At 34.5% G+C, this 26,640-nt stretch overlaps 1 protein-coding gene across 3 annotated transcripts in view; it reads left to right on the top strand.

Moving 5' to 3' along the window:
* The window catches only part of CSMD3 (CUB and Sushi multiple domains 3), a 1,204,765-nt gene that overhangs the window by 1,056,659 nt on the left and 121,466 nt on the right, over nt 1-26,640 (top strand). For all 3 annotated transcript variants that reach the window (XM_044914284.1, XM_021688378.1, XM_021688377.1), the window contains 2 exons: nt 2,539-2,635; nt 4,852-4,956. In XM_044914284.1, the coding sequence (XP_044770219.1) occupies nt 2,539-2,635; nt 4,852-4,956 (202 nt within the window). The remainder of the gene's footprint in view (nt 1-2,538; nt 2,636-4,851; nt 4,957-26,640) is intronic.

Below are 26,640 nucleotides of genomic sequence, written 5' to 3'. Positions count from 1 at the left end.
CTCCACTCTTCCCTCTGCCCAGGCTCTACGGGAGGCCCTTCCTTGCTTCTTCTAACTGCCGGTGGCTGCCGGCACTCCTTGGTGTCCGACTGTATGACTCCATTTTTTGCCCACATGGTCACAGTGCCTTCTTCTCTTCTGTCTGTGTCAAATCTCCTTTGACATCTTTCTTATGATTGTATTTAGGGCCCATTTGAATAATCCAGGATAATCTCCCTATCGCAAGATGCTTAGTTTAATTGCATCTGAAAGATCTTTTTTTTTTTTTTCCTTCCACGTAAGGCAACATGTCTAGGTGCCAGGGATGAGGACCTGATATTTTTGGAAACCAATATTCAGTCTGCTATACATACGTATCCAGAATTAAGCAAAATTTGTTCTTCTCATTAAGGTAATAGGCTTTCCTACAGATGTCTTCATTTTTGTTCTCACCACCCCTCTGATCTCCATAACTCAGGAAAAAAAGATAAATTATTCTTAAGTCTTCCCTCTCACTTCCTTCCCTTATTCAGATTACACAAAAGCCAGTAACTTCCCCTGTAGCAACATATGGGGGGCATCTCTGTCCCCCTTTCTACTATTTATTCCTGCCTCCGATCTACTTCAATTTTTCATTGTTTCTCACACAGACTACTGCAGTGGACACTGAAATTGTCTTTTCACTTATATTTTTTTCATCCAATGCAGTGCAGTACTTAAAGCAGTTCTGATTTTGCTCCTTCTAAAACCTTCAGTGGACTGCTCACTTGCATAATTATTGCGGTGGCGTTCAGTCTTTCTAGTCTCTTGGCCAATCTGTCACAACTAAGATACATTAAATCCTTTATACACACTGGACACTATTTTCAACTAAAATTAATTTAGTTTTTATGACAATTCTATGAATCAGATACCTTTACTACAATGATTTATATGAGTAATTGAAGGCATAGAGAGATTAACAACTCTTTAGTATTACATGGCAGCCAGTGGAGGGAGCCAGGAAGCTGCAAATCCAGGCGTCCTAACTCTGCAGTCTTTTGTATTTATCCACTAAGCTCACTCTTTCTAACTTTTCTCTCCTTTTCCTAACTTTGCATGCATATTTCCTCATATGTAAATACATTCTACTGTGGCTAAATTGGATTACTTATGGTTCACTAAATCCACCTCATGGCTTGCCCCCTCTACATTTTTATAACTCAATAATCTCTTTCAGTGGAAAACCTCTCAATACATTTAGCTTATCTCAAATGTCAACTCCTGCATGAATTCTTACATTTTTTTTCCTTTTCTTTTCCTTTTTTTTTTTTTCCCAGCTGAATGTGATCTTTTCTTCCCCTGAATTGTAGGAAAGGAAAATTCAGATATGAAGAGAGAATTGATCATTGTTTAAGGAGGTGGTGATAATATTAAAGTCATACAGCTTTAATTCCATTCTTCTTCCTGTCCTGGAACATTGCCATTGGGCCTAATGCCTGTCACACAGGCAGGGTATCTGTTGCCATGTGGCACTCACCCCTGGAAAGGAGACACCAGCATTCACTTGATGGGAAGAATGATGATGGTCTATTTTGTGGATAAGAAATTTCTAATGAATGCAGTTGTGATAATTATTTAGCGAATGAGTGCAGTGCTTACAATTATAACAGACTTTAGCTAAATAAAATAAATTTATTTTAATAAAGTTAGTCCTTCCCTTCCTCCATAACAATAAAATATATACTAAAGAAAGAGAAAAAGGATCACATCCACAGTTGTGGGGGTCCTGTGGGTTCTTGCAAAAGCTCAAGCTGTGCCAAGTGAAGTGCAACAAAGTAACACATGCCTCTTTCTTTAAATAAAATTTAATAGGCATGAGAGAATTGTACTCCAGCATTTCCCTTATCAACTTTAGGGACTTTCACAGTAATTTAGTTATTATGACTCCATTCATAAAAATAATCTTTAAAAAATGTACCCAAATCAGTTATAAAGTTTAATTTTGGTCATCTATATTGAGACCTATTAAAAATGTGCATAGGGGATAATAATGTTATTTTTTTTAATGAAAGGAAATTGAGCAAAGGTTAGGCAAATAAAGGAAAATAAAATGTATCCAGTATAAACCTAGCTAAACTGGCAAAAATCGAACACTCCAAAACATAGAAGTTCACCAGTTGTTTAGAACATGCATTGGGATTCCTGGCACTAAGACATTAATTAACCCAAAGCCTTTATTTTTATTTTTTTAGTTTTTATTTCTTTATTTACTTTAGATATATAGATACAGAGAGAAAAAGTAAAAGAGAGTGGGGGGAAAGCGGTATAAGGGGAGGGAGAGGGACAAACAGACTCCCCGCTGAGCAGACACGGGCTCCATGTGGGGCTCCATCTCATGACCCTGAGATCATGACCTGAGCCGAAATCAAGAGTCAGACACTTAACTGACTGAGCCACCCAGACACCCCTAACCCACAGCCTTTAATAAAGAGAATATTCTGAGATGGTGACAGACATTATGTAATATTAGTATCTTGTTAGAAATATGTTTTCTTATCAGTAATTATTATTTCACAGGTGCAAGTTGTCAGCTTTGCTACAGAACATAATTGGGATTCTCTGGACTTTTATGATGGGGGAGACAACAATGCTCCACGCCTCGGAAGTTATTCAGGTAAATAGAAGAGCTGAGCTTAATTAAAACACAGATATAATTAGGAATATAGAAATCTCTCTCTCTTTTTAAAAGAGCTTCCAAGACTCTGACTTGGCAGTTTAAATTCCTTTTTATAAACTATACACAGGGAACTAAATTACAAGGTGAGAAATTTGGCATAAAAGGTAATGACATTGAAATTGCTGTTTAAAACCTTACTATATTCTTACTATATTTATGTAATTATTTATTGATGCCTTTATAGTAATATTTTCAGCTGAGCTGTGGTTCAGGAATAATATGTGTGCCCTTTTCCCTTAAATAGTTAAAAATTAGACAGTGCTTGGTAATTATGCTCTATCTATTCAATAGAGTGTTACCGAGCCATTAAAATAATTTTAGAGACTGTGTAACAACATGGTAAATGTTACAAGGTACTGTTGAGTGAGAATAAAGAGAATTTAAAATTATTTCTAGGAAATGAATAAAATTATATAAAGTGAATTAATACCCAGGTACCAAGACCAGAAGGTTTTTAAATTTGTTAAGGTTTTTAAAGGTAATTTATGCAATAATCTAACAGCTTTTTCCAGCAAATGAGAAGTGAAATCGTTTTACTCTAATTTTAACTATACTTTTTACTTTATTATACTTTTTAACTGTAGACATAGGAACATAGCTAAACCATGAACTTCTACATTTCAGATATACTTGAATCAGCATGAATGGTTTTAAGTTTTTAATAGATTTTAAAATAGAGTATGATAACCAGTTTTTCAGCATCACCATTGAGAAAAGGAAAGAAGAAATATCTGGAGTAGGAGTGACTTGGTTTAGTCATAGAAAGTATTTTAGATACAGGTTAAGGTAGAAGTCTTTCTTGGAAGAAATCTCATAACATTTTGAGTATACATTTGTTTAGAATAGATTGAGGGTATACTTTCTTAATAATAAATACAACAATGAAGATAATAAAAGTGACAACAGCTGTTGATTTACCAACTGCTAGCTCTATGTGAGGCTTGTCATACATCTCCTCATTTGCTCTTTCTAGCAGTTCTGGTACTTGATTGAAGCTTAGAGAGATTAAGTTGCCCGAGATTATACACCTAATGTTAGAATGAGACTGGAGCCCAGCTGGTGTGACTCCAGAGCCAGAACTCTTAATCACTAAGATTCTCTAGGAGACTAAGGGCGGGCAGGGTGAGTTTACCTCTGTCTTCAGTGATTCAGTGAGGATACTATGGACAGATAACAGGTTGAAAACAAAAACAAAGCAATTATATGTTCTATAATGAATTAGTCCTGACTTCCTTTATAGAAGGATCAGTGAGTGGTTAAGGTCCACAGATTTGTACAAAGTAGTATAAAGTAACTAGTTACAAAAAAAATTTGCAACATTATCAACTAATATGTTATCTTAAAACATAGAATTGACACTTTTTTTATGCTTGTCATTTGAAATTGCTTGAGTTGTAATCTTAAGGATCTTGAACTATTACTCAATGTCAAATAGTCAAGAAGTAATTGCTTCAAGCAGATATTTTGTTTTCAACTCTATAATTGAATAAAGTCAAGTTGACTTCCTTTAGAAATTCAGAAGTACATCATTATAACGTATTTGCGGGGAGACACGGCTAACACTAGTTTATAATTGGGATTTTTCAAACACTACTTACCAGCTTTGCTGTCAGAGTATAAGATACATCAAGGTACTTTACCTGGTATAGAAGAACATACATACATACATGCATACATACATAAATGGAATGCATATATATTTGTATATAACATATATAATAAAAAGGGCAATAAATAGAATCCTCTGAACCCATACATAATCTTAAGTTAGTATACTATAAAAATCACCTGCAAACTTTAAAATTAAACTTCCCATTAGCTCGTGCATGGAATATTGAAATCCACATGAAATTCAAAACACTTATTTTAGGTGACCTGTAAAATTTACTGCTTTGACCAGCTCTTTGTGCCTGCCTATTTTTAGGGAGCAATCTAGAGTGATCTCAAAGGACCATCTCCTTGGAGATAGTCACAAACAATAAAATGAAAGAGAAATGTGGGACATATTTTTTTATCAAAAAATTCCTGAAAAAACACTTGACCAATACATAATTTCAGTGATAATCTATTGGCTGATTAGTAGTTAACTTACTTAGTTTTACTATAATATTTATTATGTGATCATTGACCTGCCTTTCCAATTATCATTTCAGGAACAACAATACCCCATCTGTTGAATAGTACATCTAATAATCTATATCTAAATTTTCAATCAGACATCAGCGTTTCTGCTGCAGGATTTCACCTTGAATACACAGGTAAATATAATATCATGTGCTACTCAAGAAATTTAAGAACAAGTTTATATTAATTTTTAAATATTAATTTTTTGAATGTAGAAATTAAATAGACTTTGTCAGGAGAGAATATTGTCTTATTTTTTAAAGATTTTGATGTGCTCCTCCAATTCATTTATAAAACTATATAAAGTTTTAATTATTTTCAACAGAATTTACAAGTGTTTTCTTTTTTCTTTTATTGTAAGAACAATGAGATTTACCCTCAAGTTTTTAATACACAATACAGTAGTGTTAACTATAGGTACAATGTTGTACAGCAGATTTCTAGAACTTACTCATCTTGCATCACTGAAACTTTATACCTGTTGAACAGAAGCGTCCCCTTTCCTCCAGCCTTGGCAACCATCATTCTACTTTCTATTTCTAGGAGTTTGACTATTTTTATGTATTTATTTATTTGTTTATCTGTTTTTTATTATCATTTTTTTTAATTTGACTATTTTAGATACTTGATATAAGTGCTGTCATGTAGTATTTGTCCTTCTTTGTCTGGCTTATTTCACTTAGTATAATGTGTACTAGGTTCATCTATGTTGTTGCTTTTGGCAGGATTTCCTTTTCTTTTTTTAAGACAATGATATTACATTGTATGTATATACCATCTTTTCTTTATTAATTTATCTTTTAATAGGCATTTCAATTGTTTCCATATCTTGGCTATTGTGAGTGATGCTGCAATGAAAATAGGAGCACAGATGTCTCTTTGAGATTATTTCAAATGTTTTGTAAATATACTCAGATGGGATTGCTAGATCATATAATAGATCTACTTTTAATTTCTTTGAGAAACCTCCATACTGTTTTCCATAGTGGTTCCACCAATTTACATTCCTATCAACATTGTATAAGGGTTCCAGTTTTTCCACATCTTCACCAACACATACTTTTTTTTTTTTAAGATATATTTATTTATTTGAGAGAGCGAGAGAATGCATGCAGGGCGGGGGACGGAGTAGGAGAAGGAGAGAATCTCAAGCTGACTCCATGCTGAGGGTGCAGCCCAACACGGGGCTCAATCTCACAACCACTGAGATGTGACCTGAGCCAAAATCAAGAGTTGGTCGTTTAACCAACTGAGTAACCCAGGCACCCCAACATGTATTTTTTTTAAAACAAGAACATTTTATAGTTATCAAAAGGAGACATATCCTAACAAAAACTCCAGTTTTGAGTATTTATGAACCACATAACAGCATCAACCTTCTTAAAGGGGATAGTCAAGAAATATAAGGAGAAATAAATAGAAATGCATTATGAAATTGATCAAAATTGATCCCTGTACAGAAATTCTACATAGAGCAATAATCATAGGAGTAATATAGAAAATAATTGTTTAAAAGTACCCCAACACACACACACACACACAAAATACCAGGTCCAAATGACTTCACATAGAAATATTGCTAACCTTTAAGGACCAGGTAATCCCAATGCTGTTTTAATTATTCTATCTTCTGTGGTTATCACAGGTTCCCATAATACAATAGAAAACTACAAGCTGAACTCTTCTATGAATAGGATGCAAAAGTTTTATTTTTTCAGTTCATTGAAATTTAGTTGACACATAACATTGTGTTGTTCTTGAACTTATACAATGTGTCGATTTGATATATGTATTTATTGCAAAATGATTACACAATATGGATAGTTAATACCTCTATAGCTCACATAATTACCTTCTTTTTTTCTTTGTGTGTGTGTGTGAGAGAGAGAGAGAGAGAATACTTAAAATCTAGTCTCTTAGCAACTTGCAAGTATATGATATAATGCAAACCATTGTCACCTAGGTGCCCCAGAAGATTTATTTTTTAATTTGATGTAGTTCTGCTTATTTATTTTGCATTTGTTGCTTGTACTTTTGGTGTCATATCCAAAAAAAATCAATGACAAGACCAATGTCCAGGAGCTTTTTTTCTATTTTCCCTTAGGACTTTTAAAATATGGGGTTTTATTCCAATTCTGAATAATTTTTGTGAGTAGTATAAGGTAGGGGTCCAATTTCATTCTTCTACATATGATTAAACAGTTTCCCCAGCACCATTTATGGGGAAAAGACTATACTTTTCCCCTTGAGTATTCTTGGCATCTTTGTTAAATGTTAGTTGGCTGTATACGTGAGGGTTTATTTCTGGGCTCTCAATTCTGTTACATTGGTGTATGTGTCCATTTTTATGTCAGTACCATACTGTTTGATTACTATAGCTTTGTAATAGTTTGAAATCAGAAAGAATGATGCCTCTAGCTTTATACTTCTTTCTCAGGATTGCTTTGTGTATTCAGGGTCTTTTGTGGTTCCATGAATTTCTGTCTCTGTGAAATCATGCCACTGGAATTTTGACATGAATTCTGTTGAATATATAGATGGCTTAAATGTGGTTAAATTTGTTCCCAAATTTTATTGTTGTTGTAAATGGTATTATTTTCTTTCTTTTTGAGATATTCTGTTTTTAGTGTATAATAACACAACTAATTTCTGAATGTTGATTTTTTTATCCTGCAACTTTATTGAATTTGTTCATTAGCTCTAATAGTTTTTGGTGGAGTCTCAAGGATTTTGTATACATAAGATCACATCATTTTCCAATAGAGATAATTTTACTTTCCTTTCTGGTTTGGATATCCTTCATTTCTTTTTCTTGCATAATTACTCTGGCTAAAACTTTCAGTACTCTGTTGAATGAAAGTCATGAGACTGGGCACCTTTAGTCTTCTTCCCTATCTTAGAGGAAAAGTCTTCAATCTTTCACCATTGAGTATGATGTTAGCTGTGGGCTTTTCATATATGGCCTTCATTAAGTTGAGGTTCATTCCTTCTATACCCATTTTGTTGAGAGTTTTTATCATGAAGGTTTTTATCATTTGGTCTGAAGTATTGTTAAAATCCAATATTTCATCATGTCAGATGCTTTTTCTGTGTCTGTTGAGATTATCACATGATTTTTTATCTTTCACTGTACTAATGTGATGCCTCACAGTTTTTTTATTTGCGTGTGTTGAACTATCTTTGCATCCCAGGCATAAATCCCACTTGATGGTGGTGTATAATCCTTTTGATATGTTGTTGAGTTTGGTTTGCTAGTATTTTGTTAAAAAAATGCACATCTGGGGGTGCCTGGGTGGCTCAGTCATTAAGCGTCTGCCTTCGGCTCAGGTCATGATCCCAGGGTCCTGGGATCGAGTCCCACATCGGGCTCCCTGCTCGGCGGGAAGCCTGCTTCTCCCTCTCCCACTCTCCCTGCTTGTGTTCCTGCTCTCGCTGTCTCTCTCTCTGTCGGATAAATAAATAAAATCTTTAAAAAAAAATGCACATCTGTATTCATCATGGATTTTGGCCTGTCATTTTTTTCTTGTAGTGTCCTTATCGGGCTTCGGTATCAGGGTAATTCTGATTTCATAAAATGAGATTTAGAATGTTCTCTCCTCTTCAGTTTTTCAGAAGAGTTTGAGAAAGACTAGCATTAATTCCTTTTTACATGTTTGGCAAAATTCACCTATGAAGCCATCTAGTCCTGGGCTTTTCTTTATTGGAAGGCTTTTGATCACTAATTTAATTTCTTACTTGTTATTGGTCTGTTCAGATTTTCTATTTCATGTTTTAGTTGGTAGGTTATATGTTTCTAGAAATGTGTCCATTTCTTATAGATTATCCAGTTTTTTGGTATATAATTGTTCATAGCAGTCTTTTATGATCTTTTTCATTTCTGTGATATCAGTGTAATGTCTCCTCTTTCATTTCCAGTTTTGTTTATGTAAGTCTTCTCTGTCTCCCTTTCTCTCTCTTTTTTTTTTTAGTTAATCTATCGAATCTTATGTCAATTTTGTGTATCTTTTCAAAAACCAGCTCTTTGTTTCTTTGGTCTTTTCTGTTGTTTTTCTGTTTTCTATTTTATTTATTTCTGCTCTGATCTTTGTTACTTCCTTTATTCTGCTAACTTTTGGCTTTAGTGTATTCTTTTTCTAGTTCCTTGTGATATAAAGTTAGCTCGTTTATTTGAGATCTTCCTTTTTTCAAATGTAGACATTCATTGCTATAAACTTCCTCTCAGAACTGCTTTTGTGTATCCCACAAGTTTTAGTATGTTGTGTTTCTCCTCTTTTTGTTTGCTCATTTCAAGATTTTTTTTTTTATTTTCCTTTTGATTTATTCTTTCAATAATTGGCCATTTATGAGCATACTATTTGATTTCCACATATTTGTCCACATATGTGTGAATTTTCCAGTGTTCCTTCTGTTATTGATTTCTAGTTTCATGCCATTGTGATTGGAAAAGATTTTTGATATGATTTCACCCTTAACTTTGCTAAGACTTCTTTAGTGATATAATATATGATTTATCCTGGAGAATGTTCTGCATGTACTTGAGAAAAAATATGTATTTTGTTGCTTTGCAATGAATGTTCTGTATATGTCTGTTAGGTTCATTTGGTCTGAAGTATTGTTAAAATCCAATATTTCCTTAATACTTTTTTATCTAGATGATCTATATATTGTTGAAAGTGAAGTACTGAAGTCCCCTACTATTATTGTATTGTTGTCTGTTTTTCCCTTCAGATCTGTTAGTATATGCTTAATATATTTGGGTAGTGCTCAGGTGTTAGCTGCATATATATAGATATATATAATTTATTTAGAGAGAGAGCACATGAGTGGGGGGTGGGGCAGAGGGAGGGAGGAAGAGAGAATCTCAAGCACACTCTGTGCTGAGTGGAGCCCAACATGGGGCTCTCAGGGGACCCTGAGATCATGACCTGAGCCAAAATCAAGAGTCAGATGTTAACTGACTGAACCACCCAGGTGCCCCTATTTGCATATATATTTATTACTATATCCCCTTGATTAAATGATCTAATTATTATGCAATGGCTTTCTTTATCTCTAGTAACAGCTTTTGAGTTAAAGTTTATACTGTCAGATATAAGTATAGCTACCACTGCCTGTTGTGGTTTCCACTTGCATGGAATATCTTTTATTATCCCTTCACTTTGAGCATATGTGTATCTTTGAAGCTGAAGTGAGTTTCTAGTAGGCAGCATATAGTTGTTTTATTTTGTTCTTGTTTGTTTTATTTTTTAAATCCATTCAGCTACTCTATGTCTTTTGCTTGGAGAATACCATCCATTTACATTTAGAGTAATTATTTACTTACTAATACCATCTTATCAATTATTTTCTGGCTTTGTTATAGTTCCCATATTCCTTTCTTTCTCTCTTACTCTTTTCTTTTATGAATAGGTGATTTTCCAGAGTGGTGTGCTTGATTCCCTTCTTCTTATCCTTTGAGTATCTACTGTGAGCTTTTGCTTTGTGGTTACTATGAGACTTACATGAACTATCTTCTAGATATAACTATCTATTTTACACTAACAACTTAACTTCATTCACATAATAAATCTCTGTCCTTTTACTTCCCACTTTGTGTTTTTGATGTCACAATTTACCTTATTTTTTTTGTATTCCTTAACAAATTATTATGCTGTAGTTAATTTTAAAACTTGTGTCCTTTACTTTTATACTAGAATTAAGTAGTTAATACACCACCGTATTACAGAATTAAAGTATTTTGAATTTAAATATGTACTTACCTTCACCAGTGTATTGTATATTTTTGTATGTTTTCATGTTACTAATTACCGTCCTTACATTTCAGCTTGAGAGATTGCTTTCTGCATTTCTTTTCTTTTTTTTTTAAGATTTTTTTTTTAATATATTTATTTATTCATGAGAGACAGAGAGAGAGAGAGAAGCAGAGGGAGAAGCAGGCTCCCAAGGAGCAGGGAGCCCGATGTGGGACTCGATCCCAGGACCCTGGGATCATGACCTGAGCCGAAGGCAGACGCTTAACCGTCTGAGCCACCCAGGCGCCTGCTTTCTGCATTTCTTGTAAGTCAGGTCTAGTAGTAATGAACTCCATTAACTTTTGTTTGTGTGTGGCCATCTCTCCTTCGTCCGACGTTTTCTAATGGACTACTTTACTGTATAAAGTATTCTTGCTTGAGAGTTTTATTCTTTCAGCACTTTGAGCGTGACATCACTCTCTGTCCTTGTCTATAAGGTTTCTCCTGAGAAAGTCACTGATATTGCCTTGTACAGGTCCCCTTGTAAATTATGAGCTTCTTTTCTCTTGTTATTTTTAAGACCCTATCTTTGTCTTTCATTTTTGACAGTTTTATTATAATTAATCTTGCAAAATATCTTTTTATGTTGAGTTTGTTTGGGAGCCTATGACTTTTATGAACATGGATGTCCAAATCTCTCCCCAGATTTTGGAAGTTCTGTGTCATTACTTCTGTAATAAGCTTTTTAAAAATGATTTATTTAGTTATTTGGGGGGGGGAGAGAGAGAAATAGAAAGAGAGAGAAGAGGGGCAGAGGGAGAGAGAGAGAATCCTGAAGCAGACTCCCTGATGAGTACGGAGCCTGATGTGGGGCTCAATACCAGGATCCTGAGATCATGACCTGAGCCAAAATCAAGAGTTAGCCACTTAACTCACTGAGCCACGAAGGTGCCCCACTGTAATAAACTTTCTGCTTTCCTCTTCTCCAGAGGAGAACAGAGATTCTGTTCTGAGATCCTTCAGATCTCTTTGTTAAACTTTTCATTTCGATCATGTGTTGTTTTCTTGATTTTGAAGAATTATTTTTTGTGAGTTTCTTTGTAGTTTATTGAGCTTCCTTAAAACAGGTATTTTGAATTCTTTTTGAGGTAAATTGCAGAGCTCCATGTCTTTGGGGTCCATTACTGGAAAATTATTGTGTTCTTTTGGTGGTGTCATGTTTTCTGGATTTTTCATGTTTCTTGAAATATTGTGTTACTGTCTTTGTGTTTAAAATAGTAGTCACCTTCTCCAGTCTTTACTGGTTGACTTCAGGAGAGAAATATCTTCCTTTAGTCCTGCTGGGGATTTTGAGACTTTCTCAGACCTTCTAAGAATATGCATGTTCCGCACTTCTTGCTCCCTCTTATGACAGAGCTCTTAGGCTTGTATTCCTTCTCTCAACTTCTAGAGCCAGGCCCTGTATGAACGACTTCTCAGCTAAATGCTCAAGTCTGTTGTCCCTTCTGGGTCCACAAATTTGGGCCAGCTTTCTGCACATGCTCACCCGCTGTTATCTTGGGGGATGGGTGATGCAGATAAAGTCAAATTTTTCCTCTTATCCTCAGCAGTGTGTCCAATTTTGATTTTTTTGTTGTTGTTCCAATGGTGTGTTGGACTTCTACCAGACTCCTGGGCCTCCATAAAGGGTCTCTCATTCATGGGTGATTGTGTAAATCAGTGTTCTCCAGAAGCTCCTAAACTGTGGCTCAGAGGTGCTAGAGCCAGTTCAAAGGGTACTTTCAGAATCCACAGCCAGCACCAAAGTCTATGTGCCTGTTACCTGATACAGTGGTAGGTGAGACTCCTCTTGGATCCCTCGGTGTATTTTTTGATGACAGAACCAAAGGCCAAGGGGTTGTTGCCAAGTTCTCAGGGCTATGCAGTTGTTTCTCACTCAGCCACCTAGGGGCTGGTCTGTCTTTTCCAAATGGCTCTTCTCATTCTTGAATGAGATTCATTCAACTGGGATTTCACCATCTCCTACCTGGCTATCACATCTCCCACAAAGGCATGTTGTCCATGGATGACTGCCATATTGTTGTTGCTAAGGGGAGGATATAATAAGGGGCATCTTATTCAGCCATCTGGTGGACATCACTCCTTTTTCTTTTTTTAACAATAGCCATCCTAATAGTGTGACGTGATTATCTCATTGTGGTTTTGATTTCCTTGCATTTTCCTGATTACTAGAGATGTTGAGCATCTTTTCATACCCCTGTTGGTAATTTGTATGTCATCTCTGGAGAAATGTCTATTTAAGTCCTTTGCCTATTTAAAAAATCAGATTCTTTATTAAGTTGTAGGAGTTCCTTATATATTTTACGTATTAATCCGATATTAGATATATGGCTTGCAAACATTTTCTCCATTCTTTAGGTTGCTTTTTGCTCTGTTGATTGTTTCCTTTGCTGTGCAGAAGCCTTTTATTTTGATGTTGCCCCACTTGTCTATTTTTGTTCCCTCTGCTTTGTTGTCATGCCCAGGAAAACATTATCAAGACCAGCATCATGACACTTTCCCCTATGTTTTCTTCTAGGAATTTTACATTTTCAGATCTTATCTTTAAGTCTTCAATCCATTTTGAGTTAATTTTTATATATGATCTAAGATAAGGGTCTGATTTTATTCTTTTGCTTTGGACATCCAGTTTTCTCAACATCATTTGTTTAAGAGATTATTCTCTCTCCATTGTGTATTTTGGCATCCTTGATAAAGATAAGTTGATGTGGGTTTATCAACTGGATTCTCTGTATTCTCTATTCTGTTTCATTCATCTATATGTCTATCTTTATGCCAATACCATACTGTTTTAATTATTGTAATTTTATGTATTTTGATATTAGGAAGTGTGATGTCTCCAGTTTTGATCCTCATTCTCAAGATTGCTTTGTCTACTTGGGTCTTTTGTGGTTCCATATAAATTTTAGGATTATTTATTTATCTAATTCAGTAAAAATGCCATGGGGGGTTTGGTAGTGATTGCATTGAATCTGTTGATAACTTTGGGTATTATGGACATTTTAACAATATTATGTCTTCCAATCCATGAACATGGCATATCTTTCCATTTATTTGCATCTTTTTCAATTTTTTCCATCAGTGTTTTGTCATTTTCCATATACAAGTCTTCATTTCCTAGGTTAACTTTATTCCCTAGTATTTTACTATTTTTGATGCTACTGTAAATAGGATTGTTTTCTAAATTTCCTTTTCAGTTACTTTGGTGTTAGTATATTGAATTACAAGTGATTTCTGATATTTTGTGTAGCAACCTTACAGAATTTAATGTCCTGTGGAGTTAGGGTTTCAACATAGAAGATCCTGTCACCTGCAAACAGAGATATGTCCACTTCTTCCTTAATTTGGATTCTTTTTTCTTGCCCAATTTCTCTGACTAGGATTCCAGTACTATGTGAATAGAAGTGGTGAGAGTTGGGCATCCTTGCTCCTGATCTCAAATGAAAAGCTTTGAGGTTTTTGTTTGTTTGTTTGTTTGTTTTGTTTTGTTTTGACCATTGAGTATGATGATAGCTGTGGGTTTTTCATGTATGGCCTGTATTGTTTCAAGGTACATTCCATTACATCTAATTTGTTGGGAGTTTTCATCATAAAAGGATATTGTACTTTGTCAAATGCTTTTTCTGCATCTATTAAAATAATCATATGATTTTTATCCTTTAATCTGTTGTTGTAGTATATCACATTTATTTGCGTATGTTGAACCATCCTTGCATCCCAGGGATAAATTCCATTTGATCAGAGTGTATAATCCTTTTGATGTGCTGTTTAATTTGGTTTGCTAGTATTTTGCAATGGATTTTTGCATCTATTTCATCAGGTATGTTGTCCTATAGTTTTCTTGTAATATCTTTGGCTATGGCCATCAGGGACATTCTGGTTTCAAAAAATGAATTTGGAACTGTTTCTTCTTCAATATTTTGAAGAAGTTTAAGAGGGATCAATGTTAATTCTTTAAATGTTGGTAAAATTTACCCATGCAGTTATCTGTTCCTGAGCTTTACTTTGTTGGGAGGGTTTTGGTTATTTATTTAATCTACATACTCATTATTGGTCTATTGAGATTTTCTATTTCTTCATGATTCACTGGGTAGATTGTATATTTATAGGAATTTTTCATTTCTTCTATCCAATTTGTTGGTGTATAATTGTTTATAGTAGTCTCTTAAGATCCTTTTTATTCCTATCGTATCAGGTGTAATGTCTCCTCTTTCATTATAAGTATTGTCTAATTGTAAAAAGAACTGGATTCTGTAGATATTTTAATCCTGTAATTGGACTAAGTGGCTTTTCTGGTTGCATAGAAAATATATACTAATTGCCCAACTCTTTACAAAACTTTTAGAGACAAAAATGTCTTATGCACCTTAGTTAAATACATATATGGGACATACATGATTTTGTTTTTGTTTTTGTTTTTTGCTACATAAAATTATCACAAGTATAATGGGAGATTATTTTGGTAATTTGGGGTTTATGTACTGTCTCCCTACAATGTAAGCTCCAGGAAGACAGGATCTGCCATTAGCACAGGACCATGTCCATTTAGGATATCCTTTTGTCTCTTGCACTAAGCATAGCCCTTGAATCTTATTAGGCATTCACAATACATTTCTTGGCTGTGATACAACACCAAGAAGTAGAAGATAAATATGTAATATTGGCACATATTATTAACATCAGTAAACTTATACTGATGCTGGTGTTCATTAAGCCATTTAGTACTTTAATCTGTGCACATTTTATACTTGTGTTGGCTTCTGCTGCCTGATGGTATTACCACTAGGTATTATTTCCTCAAAATCATTTTTCCAGGCCACTCAATCCATCACTGCAACATCATAACTTACACTGGAAATTCTGATAAAATAGAAACTCCCTGTGGGAAGGAACAAGGGCTATAATGATAGGCATGTGCTAAATAAACTGGTTAATTGATTTTGGACAGATTTTTTTTGATTTATTTTGAAGTTCAGTTTCCAGCTATTGCTAACCTCAGATATAATAAATCTGTCATTGTAATGTAAATAGATGACAAATCAGTAAAAGAGGATACATTCATTCTTCATTCAACCATAAATATATGGAACAGCTATGATATATCAGACAGTATGCTCAACATGGAAAATGCAAAGATAACTATGTCACCGTATCTTACTTTGGGAACATACAGTCTAGCAGAAGAGACAGAAAGGTAAAGCAATAACATGGTGCTATAAATATAAGAATAGAGATATTTATGGTAGAGTGCTCAAAAGTGGAAATAATGGGCTCCATTTAGGAAGTTCAGGAAGTACTTCAAGTAAGACATGACACTTTAGCAGGGATTTTACAGTTAGACAAGAAGGATTGGATTTTTTTAGCATGAAAACTTCCCGTTCAGACAGAGCTATGACATATAGCACATTCAGGAGAAATACAGCCAGTTCAGTAGGACTAGGATATAAGGTCTGAGGCAGCACTAGGAACTAAGGCTGCTTCTATAGGCAGGGCTACTTCTGAAAGGTGTAGGATGTCATTATCAGAAATTTGACTTCAGTATAGACAATACAGTTAAAAAGCAGCATATGTTTTGATAGGTATTCATAATATAGATTATTAAATTATCATACAAAGAAATTGAGGGAGTTTTTTTTTTTAAGTTCCTCATATACAACTTTGGCATTTATAAAATGTTTTGTTGGATGCCAAAAAGGTCCTTTATTTATATAAGATATATAAGATAATTAAAATTTAATGGAATTGCTTACCCAGTTATTTATAATTTTTCAGATAATTCTTTTGGTTAGAAACTCTTTTTTTTAAGATTTTATTTATTTGAGAGGGAAAGAGAGCAAACACAAGCAGGGGGGAGGGGCAGCAGGAGAGGGGGAAGCAGACTTCCTGCTGAACTAGGAGCCCATCTTGGGACTCAATCCCAGGACCCTGAGATCATGACCTGAGCTGAAGGCAGCCGTTTAAACAACTGAGCCACCCAGGCGCCTCTTGGTTAGAAACTCTTAATTATGTTCAATAAATGAAGGAAATTGAGTCATATCCTAATCAATAAATAATAGGTGCTAATAATACATAGCAGCTTGCTTCTTAGAACAAATAATTGAGAGTTTGATCTTCTTAAAGGAAAACAATGACTAGTGTACTTAAATCTCACAAATCTTGAAAACCAACACCTTTGACAGAAAAGACATGCTAGAAATATAATCTAAGCATCTTAAGTCATGATCTCTAATTTAAAAAGTAGAGTTTAGTACCTAACTATGTCAAAGATAGTCTGATGAGAACTGTAGAAGGATTAGAAGGTAAATGAGATAAACTCTGTCCTAATCAAGTGTAAACTTTATTACCTGGAATGTGTTTTTGCCCTGTTATTTGTGATTATTTATCTATGTTATGAGTTATTTCTATCAAATGAACAATCAAAGAATGCTAGGATGTTCTAAGTTAGTTATCTGGATTGAATTCAAGAATGTGGCAAAGAATTCACCATTGGTAATTAATGAGCATAAGAGCAAATGATGTATCATATATATATTATATGTGCTGTTGCTTTAAAAAAATATGACTATTCACAGGCAATGGCATTTAGTTTGTTAGCTTTGAGTTCACATAATCTGAAGTAAATATTCACAAAATGACACTTTGACTTCAAACTGATCCCCAGATACTTAAGAATTAGTAGATATCTTGATTCTCCACCCATGAGAAAAACAAATAAAAAAGCTTGGCACTGTATGTAGGCAATCTGAGGACATTATTAACTGTACTTTTCAAAAATCACAAAGTGGAATCCTATTAGAAAATGATAAAATGACCACCAAAATTTGTAAGCATTGTGTTGAGGGCCCTTAACTAACACATCAAACCATTTGCTTGATGTTCCCTTTTAACTGGAACAAAATTTTAAAATTTCCTGGATTAAAATAAATATAATAAAAAAATACCAGTACTACAAAAAGCATGTAAAGTTATATTAAGACATTAATTTTTATCAAATTATAACTTAATAGAAGCAGTTAAACTATTCTCCATATAGAAAATGCCTCACTTGATAGTTACCCTTGGTAATGTTGTCACATAAAAATGCTTCAGTTTCACGTGTTGCTTTTAAACAAGTCAGTGAATCTGAATTTAAACAGAAAGTATAAATAGGAAGATGAAGAAGTGTAGAGAAACAGATGAGAAAATGTTTACAGAGTATGGGAAAAGCAGGACAATTCGGACAGGGGGACAGATAGCGAGGAGAGAAAAGAGAAAAAGATGAAATTAGTGGACAGTTGTGAAATCAGCGCCCGAGAATGCCCGATGTTCTTTTAATTAATTAGAAAGATTTTGGAAGTTTCTCCATGTTTTCAAATCTATTGTCTGATCAGTAAGGACATTTGCAAAACACTGAGTTAAGTGCAAGAGAATGGGGGTGGGGAGGTCGAACAAGGAAATTTAAGTCCAGCTTTACAGAATTAAAATGACTAATAACTTATGCTCTAGTCTTCGAGGACAAATTTATAAAACAAGCTATGGCAGTATTTTTGGCTGCCTATTACTAACAGATTGAAAAGCAGTTACCACATTTGGTGGATCAAATACTGCCCAGAGCAGCTGTGGTTTTGGTGCAGTGTCCAGCAGGGTAATCTCAAAGGCTGTCTGATCACTCAGTGCACCCTGGAATATATCCCTTCCAGAAATGCTGGAGAATATATCCAAGCACAGTGGCTTTTTTTTTTTTTTCTTTTTGCAAATAGTCTCTTGTTTGTGGAAAGGGTGCCTTAATTTCTGTCAAGTTTTTAAATCTTCCCATAGTGAAGAAACATTTATTTTGTAGTAATTCAATGATCTGATCACTTGTGGAGGTAGGTTATGTTAACTAGACATAAAAATTTTAAAGAACTTTATGTTTTCAGAAGCCCCCAAATGAGTGGTTGAGGTGTAAGAACACAATGGCCTCTTGAAGAGGAAACTATTTTTTAAATGAATGTAAACATGACATGAAAAAATTTAAATCTAAGTTTTGATACTTAGAAAAAGCAAAATGCTTAAGCAGTTGGGTACTAGGAAAATATTGCGTGTGTCTGTCTGTCTGTCTGTTATAAACAAGGTAGTTATATTAACTTTTCTCCATTGAGAAGACACCTATTTCACTGCACATCTTTGGTATTTCATTTCTGGCAGCCTCTGAGCTACAAGTTCTGCCCACAGGGTAACATAAGGAGGAAATCACAATGGGGAATAACGGTCTCATAATCACACTACGAATACCAGCAACAGATACAGAAGACATTAAGGTTTGCTATAAAAAGGACAGACTTCATGTTTGTTTGTTTTGTTTTTAACCAAGGAAGTAGACTCTTCCTATATTCCTAAAGGATGATTTTAATTAGTTAAGGTTTCAGGAAACATGGCAGGTGTTCCTCTGTCTTGGGAAATGGAAATTTGGTTGAGATTCCTTCCAGTAAGTAAGTATATTCTCTGTCTGATTTTTCTACCCACTTATGAGGCTTTAAGGAAACAAATTCTAGATTATCCAATGGCACAATTACTAGACAGATACGCCTTGCTTTTTATTTATTTGAAAGGTAAATGCTGACAAATAGGTTGATTTTTATCCACAGCGCTCTTTTCCTCCTTGAACTGGAGATCATGACATTTTAACTTAGGAATACCTGACCATGATGATTATGATTATAATTAATGTCAGACAAATCTGATGTTCCTTGAGCCCATTCTATCCTTCCTATGCCTTGGTCTCAGTATTTCTAGAGGCCCATTTTGATCATTTCATGTCATTGTTCTCCTATTACCTGTTAAAGAAAGGTAACATTCTTTAGCCTCCTGCTCCAACAGTAATTTCTTATGTCATTTTTTTTACCACATGTATTTTGTAATATTTCCCCACTTAATCAAATGAAGTAATTGTTTCCTAGATATATCATGCATTTCCTATTACATCACTAGTTTTTGATGTAGTGTTCCATGATTCATTGTTTGTGTATAACACCTAGTGCTCCATTCAATACGTGCCCTCTTTAATACCCATCACCAGGCTAACCCATCCCCCCAACCCCCTCCCCTCTAGAACCCTCAGTTTGTTTCTCAGAGTCCATAGTCTCTCATGGTTCATCTCCCCCTCCAATTTCCCCCCCTTCATTTTTCCCTTCCTACTATCTTCTTTTTTTCTTAACATATAATGTATTATTAGTTTCAGAGGTACAGATCTGTGATTCAACAGTCTTACACAATTCACAGCGCTCACCATAACACATACCCTTCCAATGTCCATCACCAAGGCACCCATCCCTCCCACCCCCCACCACTCCAGCAACCCTCAGTTTGTTTCCTGAGATTAAGAATTCCTCATATCAGTGAGGTCATATGATACATGTCTTTCTCTGATTGACTTATTTCGCTTAGCATAATACCCTCTATTTCTTAATTTATATATCACCCTAAATCTTAACTGATCCAATCATCTCATTCTAGAAGTGTTTTTCTTCTTTTTCTGGATTCTGATATCATTCCCTTTCACTGCCTCAATGCTTATATATTTATTAATGCAACAAATATTTACTGAACACTTGTGTGTCAGGCATAGTTTACATTTGTGAATGAAAGAGACAATATCCTCTTGTCTTCTTGGAGCTTATAATCTAGCAGATGAGGACAAAAAAGACAAAAATGTAATAAATTATTAAGCTACAGAGCACTTCAGAAAGTGAAAATTCATAGAAGAAGATAGATGGGGGCACCTGGGAGGCTCAGTTGGTTGAGCCAATGAGTCTTGGTTTCGGCTGAGGTTGTGATCTCAAGGTTGTGGGATCATGCCCTGGAATGGGCTCCGCACTCAGTCAGGAGTCTGCTTGAGATTCTCTCCCTCTGCTCTTCCCCTCCCCCCCCCACTCTCTCTCTTTAAAAAAAATAAATAAAATCTTAAAAAAAGAAGATAGATGAAGGGTTGAGGGATCCAGAATGCTAGGGCTGCAGAGAGGATGTTTTGATGGTCAGGGTAGATCTTTAAGAGAAGGTGACATTTGAGCACAGGATGGAAGGTGGTGCAGGAATAAACTTCGCTGATATGTGAAGAAAGGGTGTTTTAGGGGATAGCCAGAGCAAGCACCCTAAAACATACATATGAAGAACAGCAAAGAAGCGAGAGCAGGAAGAAATGAGGTGAGAGAGAGAAGGGGAGATGCAGTCTTGTAGGCTATTGTAAAGATGCAGTTTTTCACTCTAATTGAAATGGGACTCATTAGAAAGTTTTGAGCAGAGAAGTGGCATGCTCTGACTTATAAGGTACTATGGTATTTTGCAGTTATGAATGTTTAGGTAATTGATTTTACTTAGCGTTCTTGAATTATTTTTCAATGAATATTTAGCTACTTGAGGGCAGTCTGTTGTATATCATTTATTTCTGACATTGTCCAACACAATGTTGTATTTTTGTTTTTACATCCCCAGCGATTATTTGCCAGAAAATTGAAAAAAAAAGTAACTACATTTATCCAAAGAAGACAACTGTATATTTGTGTAATTATACTACTTTGTATAATTGTTCATTATGAGTTGACTGTTATCACCCAGGTACCCAGAGCTCTGCTGGCCAACAAGCTAGTTGCACCAACTATGTCCGTTTCTAATAGGTTCTTTTGTTAGTTCCTTATTAGAGAAGGAGGACTGGCTTTAAAAAAAAAACCCATATTTTTAAAATTAAAAAACAATTTGTTTTTGTACCACTTTGTTTTCTTCTCAGGTGTTAATCTGTATTTTTAAAGAAAATTTCTATGTAGCTGGGCTAAACTTTTGCATACGTTTTGCCTTTTAAAATATTTGAAACAAAGACAACTATTTCATAATTTGGTAAATCTATTACTAATAGTTGAGGCTCGCCCTTGCTTGTCTATCCATGATAGCTTTCAAAGTGTGGAATATCTACAGTATAAGCATCCATATGCATCAGAGCATTATAAGCCATAAGCTTTTGAATGACTACTTAGGTTCTTTGATAGCCACTTAACAATACCTCCATCACGATTATTGTAATCATTATATTATCATCATCTCATCAAAAAGTTAACATTTTTTAAAGATTTCATTTATTTGGGAGAGAAAGAGAGAGAGCACAAGTGGGTGGAAGGGCAGAGGGAGAGGGAGAAGCAGACTCCCTGCTGAGCAGGGAGCCCCACTTGCGACTCCATCCCAGGACCCTGAGATCAGGACCTGAACCAAGGCAGGTGCTTAACCGACTAAGCCACCCAGGTGCCCCAAAAGTTAACATTTTTTCAAGTGTTCAGTATATATATGCCAAACACAGTATAAATATTTTATAGATATCTTTTTATTTAATTTTCTCAATTACCTTGAGACAGATATTATTTTTAATCCTATTTTATAGATGACAAAACTGAAGTTTAGATAATAATCTCAGTGCTCCATATTTTTAAAGTTAGTTAATAGTAGAGGTGGGATAAAAACTTCAGAGAATTTGATAATGGAGCAAATAATCCTGACCACTATATTATAGTCCTCCTTAGAGTTTCTTCCCATAATTTTCCATCTCGATATTGCTTTCCAACTATAAGAACAAAACCATTTGTGTGTGCATCATAGGTTTGTCGAATACTTACTGATTACTAGATATAATTTCTAGGTGGGAGTGCTACAAATTTACATAATATCTAGCCCTAAAAACCTGCAGACTAATTGTAAGAACATGCAAACAAGTAATTGCAAAATTAAAATGTAAACACTGTATTGTTATCTAAGTTGGTACTTGTCAGATACATGTGCTTTATAGTCATTGAAGTCTTGTTGAAAATCTAGATAAGACCCTACCCCAGAAGATCAAGTCAGTGTTTCTGAGACTCAGTCAAGCATTTGCACTTTCCCCAGTCTCCCAAGATTACTCTCGCAATGACCAAAGTATGAGGCCATCTTGTATAACTTAGGTGATGACACAAAGAAGGTAGGGATCAAATCTGTTAGGGATTACTGACCGTGGAGTCAAAGAAGACTTCACCAAAGGATGAACAGAAGTCCTATTGGCAAGTAAGAATTAAAGTGTAGATATGGAATTAGTTTGGTACTTTGAAGGGACCTCTTGACATGTAGGTGGATATAAGAGCATTTATTCTGGAATCAGACTTCAGTTTCTGTCTTGACAATGCCATTTGATAGCCATGTGACAAGAGGCAATTCCTAAAGTTCACCAAAACCCAGTTTCCTTATCTGTAATATGGGATAATAACACCTAACCTGAAATATTTCTTCAGAATTAAATGAGATCATCTATGTAAAAGTGTTTATCATAACGCCGGGTCCATATTAAGCTCTCAATAAATATCATCCTCTATTGCTGATGAGATGAACCCAATGTGGCTAAAATTGTCAAATGGTATTTTAAGTGCTGAAAGATTAGATTAAGGAGATGACAGATGTTTTCTTGGAGACACACTCCAGGGTTTCAATTTGGGGAGTAACATGCTTAGTTTGGAATTTTTGAAGGGCTCTTTTATTTTGGAAAATGGAAAATGCATTGCAGGAAGAGAATAGGCCTAAAGAAAGGGATTGCAATAGTTCACATGAGAAACTCTGAAGGAGGTTATTATGGTCGTCTAAGATTTGTGGCCAGTTAGATGTTGGAGATGAGGGAGAGGGAGGAATAGAGGATGGTTCTTAGGTTTCTGATCTTTTGTTTTGGCTTTTACTTTAAATCATACCACTTTTCATAATCACAACCTTGCTTTATTCCATTGGAGAGCTGGGCTTTTAATTCCTTAGACTTTTTCTTTTATTTTTAGATCTTAGTTATTGAATTAAATAAACCAGGATCAACAGAACCACTTTTATTTATCTGTAATAATTAGACCTCATGCCTTACAGTGGGATCTAGGAATCAAAAATATTTCCTAATTTAACTAGTGTAATGCCAGTGTAAGTATACACTTTCAGGAGTGTAATTGGTATAGAAGGTGCATATGGTGCTACTTGCAAAGTAAGAAAAGATAGCAAATGGATACCACATTTATTATGTGTGTGTATATTTTTAATATTTATAGTCATGCTGCTCAAATTATGCTCTATTGGAGGCTATAGTTGGGCGATAAATAAATTGAATCAGGGCAATTTTTCTAAATTACACACACACAAAGCAAGGTAGTAAATATAAATTTAGAATATTTTTTCCTTCTTTTTTTTCTTTTTTTTTTTTTAGTTTCAAATGTAGTGTTCAATGATTCATCAGTTGCATATAATACCCAATGCTCATAATGTCATGTGCCCTCCTTAATGCCCATTATTCCAATTACTTTTTTCTGAAATTTTGATGTCTTTTATTATATATTTTATGCTAACAGGTCCTAACAAATTACCTGATATATAAACAGGTAGCCAATATTAATGGAAAGAGTAAGAAAAAAAACCCTCAATTTTCTTTCTGTTAATAACAAAAGGGATTGAATGTTGAAGAGAAAAAAAGTAGGCAGAATGGAAGACAAGTTTCCCTAGCAACCTTGGAAGACACAAGGAAAACTAACGCAAATATATTAGAATTCCAGAGTTTAGAGGATACATTTTTCTCTCTCAATAAAGATAAGCTAAAACATTAGTTGAGATTCTGATTAGTATTTTACTATTTTCTTACATGAGTTATCATAGGCTGACATAAAGCCACATCATTTTTTTGTGTTGGAATGTGTGCTGGTTTGGTAGTCATGGAATAGATATATCTGCTCTAAGTTAATATATTTTTTCTAACATATAAAGTATCGAATTTATCTGTCTTCTGATCCCCAAGAGCACTGGGAAGTGGGAATTAATTTTTAAAATAATAATTTGTATTTTTTGTTGTTTGTTTGTTTGTTTTTGACAAATGTGATCCTAGTTGTAACTGTATGGCTTGCATAAATATACTTTTTGCTAGGAAAAATGTCCCTAGTGCATGGAATGCCATTGAATCTGTCAATTGTTAGTAAGCTTCCATGAAGAGAACTTATAATTTCTAGTTGCTCTGACACTTGGGTTTTGTTAGAGCTTCATCATTAACAGTTTTGGAATGACAATTTGTTATAATATGCATATATAATTTCCTTGCCATACACATTTGTATTTCACTAATGGAAAATTCTGGAGGGACAGTGCAGCATCTATAAATCAATGAGCAGCTTTTGGTTTTGAACTTATACAATGTACATGTTTTAAAAGGGCAAACTACATGCAGTAATGGTCTTTGCAAATTTAAGTGCACTCAAAAATCTTAGGACATAGCACTCGGAGGAATGCAAAGGTCCATGTTATCATAATGAATATATTTTTCTATCCTCCTAAACTTGAGAACACTCATGATATATGCCACTAATAATTTTGCTGTAAATCCTGGGAAAACACAGGGGGTCCAAAAATATCTTTCCATTCTACTTAATAGTTGAAGGGCTGGTCTGAATACCCCGAAGCATAATAGTAATCATAAAATAGTAAATGTGTAGACATGTATTCATTTAACTCTAGCTTATAAATAACAAAAGATTCAATTCAACACCATAGTTATTTTACTGCTTTCCATCCTTGAGCAATATGCTTAAGAGATAATGCATTAAGTCTTAATGAGTTTATTTTTATAATCACTAAAAATGGTTTATTCCCTTGGGCTAATTAAATAATTGATTATTTGAGAAAAATAGTGATTTTAAGATTAATTATGTTTTTACTTAAACTAATTTTCTTGTTCTAACTAGTTTATGCACATCATCTCATAAAATGTTAATTGTAGAAACATCTTCTGCTCAAATTAAATTATTAATATTTGTCATTTCTAATTTGAATTGCTATTAACAGAATATATTAAATGCAAATAAGTATAATTGATTTTGCAAACACATCTCACTCCTTAATCCTATAAGGCCATTAGTTTTCTTTTAATGAAAATTTATTTTATGATCATCTCATTGACTTTTTACCTCTTTGTGGTGTTGACTTAGAAATAGTTTCAGCCTAAGTTTCTGAATTCTGGAAACGTAGTTTTGTATTCCTAAACTTTCTCTAGCTGTATCTTGATCTAATATCATCGCTCCTGGTCTCTTGGTTTTTCTCCCAGTTAAACCAATAACATTTTAGCTTCTATAGAAGCTTTTCATTTTGGGTCAACCACAAACTTAAAGGTACTTAAGTTCTTGGCACTTTATATAACTTTTTACATATTTTCTTTATATTCCTAGAGTATGTATGTAAAACCTATTGATCTTAAACATACAGAAACATACTCTCATGACAACAGAAAAAATGTCCTTTATCTAGAATGCTAAATGACAACCTCACTTCAATGTTTAAAACCACTAAATAATGTTAGTTACTATGTCCCTGCCTCTATTCTAAGCATTATGTATATCTTGTTTTCGTTAAGCATTGCAATATTCCTATGAAGTCAGTATCTTTGCATCCCATTTAATAGGTGAGGGAACTGAGGCACAGAAATCATTTCCGACTTTACCAAAAAGATCAAGAAACTAGTGGAGCCAAGATGCAGATCAAGGTCGTGTTCTTAATAACTGAAATTTTCCTTCATTACCCATAGAAAGAAAATACAATTTCCTACGTTGGTTAAGAAGATAAAACGGTTCACAGTGTATACCCTGTCTCCCTTTCAGTTTCATTTCTCGATGCCTTTCCCAAAACACTATAGTGTGTTTTGGGGAAAACCACTCCCCTTCTTTTCCATAAAAGAAGGAAAAATCACTTCTTTTTTCACGTCGCCTTGTCTGCCAGGACATCACACTCACCCCTCATTATTATGAGTTGGTAAAATATATAATTTTTTAGTAGGGTTATTTTTTTTAATAATCCGTTTCCAATGTCTTTTCTTTTTCAAGTTTGTATTTAAATTCCAATTCGTTAACATACAGTGTAATATTAGTTTCAGGTGTAGAATTAGTGATTCATCACTTAACAATACGACATCCAATGCTCATTACAACAAATGCCCTCCTTAATACCATCACCCATTTAACCTATCCTCCCATCCACCGCCCCTCCAGTAACCCTCAG

Source organism: Neomonachus schauinslandi, chromosome 4 (genome assembly GCF_002201575.2).
Source record: "Neomonachus schauinslandi chromosome 4, ASM220157v2, whole genome shotgun sequence".
Lineage (NCBI taxonomy): Eukaryota > Metazoa > Chordata > Mammalia > Carnivora > Phocidae > Neomonachus > Neomonachus schauinslandi.
Note: the sequence above shows the minus strand (reverse complement) of the source record. Positions and strands in the feature narration are given on the sequence as shown.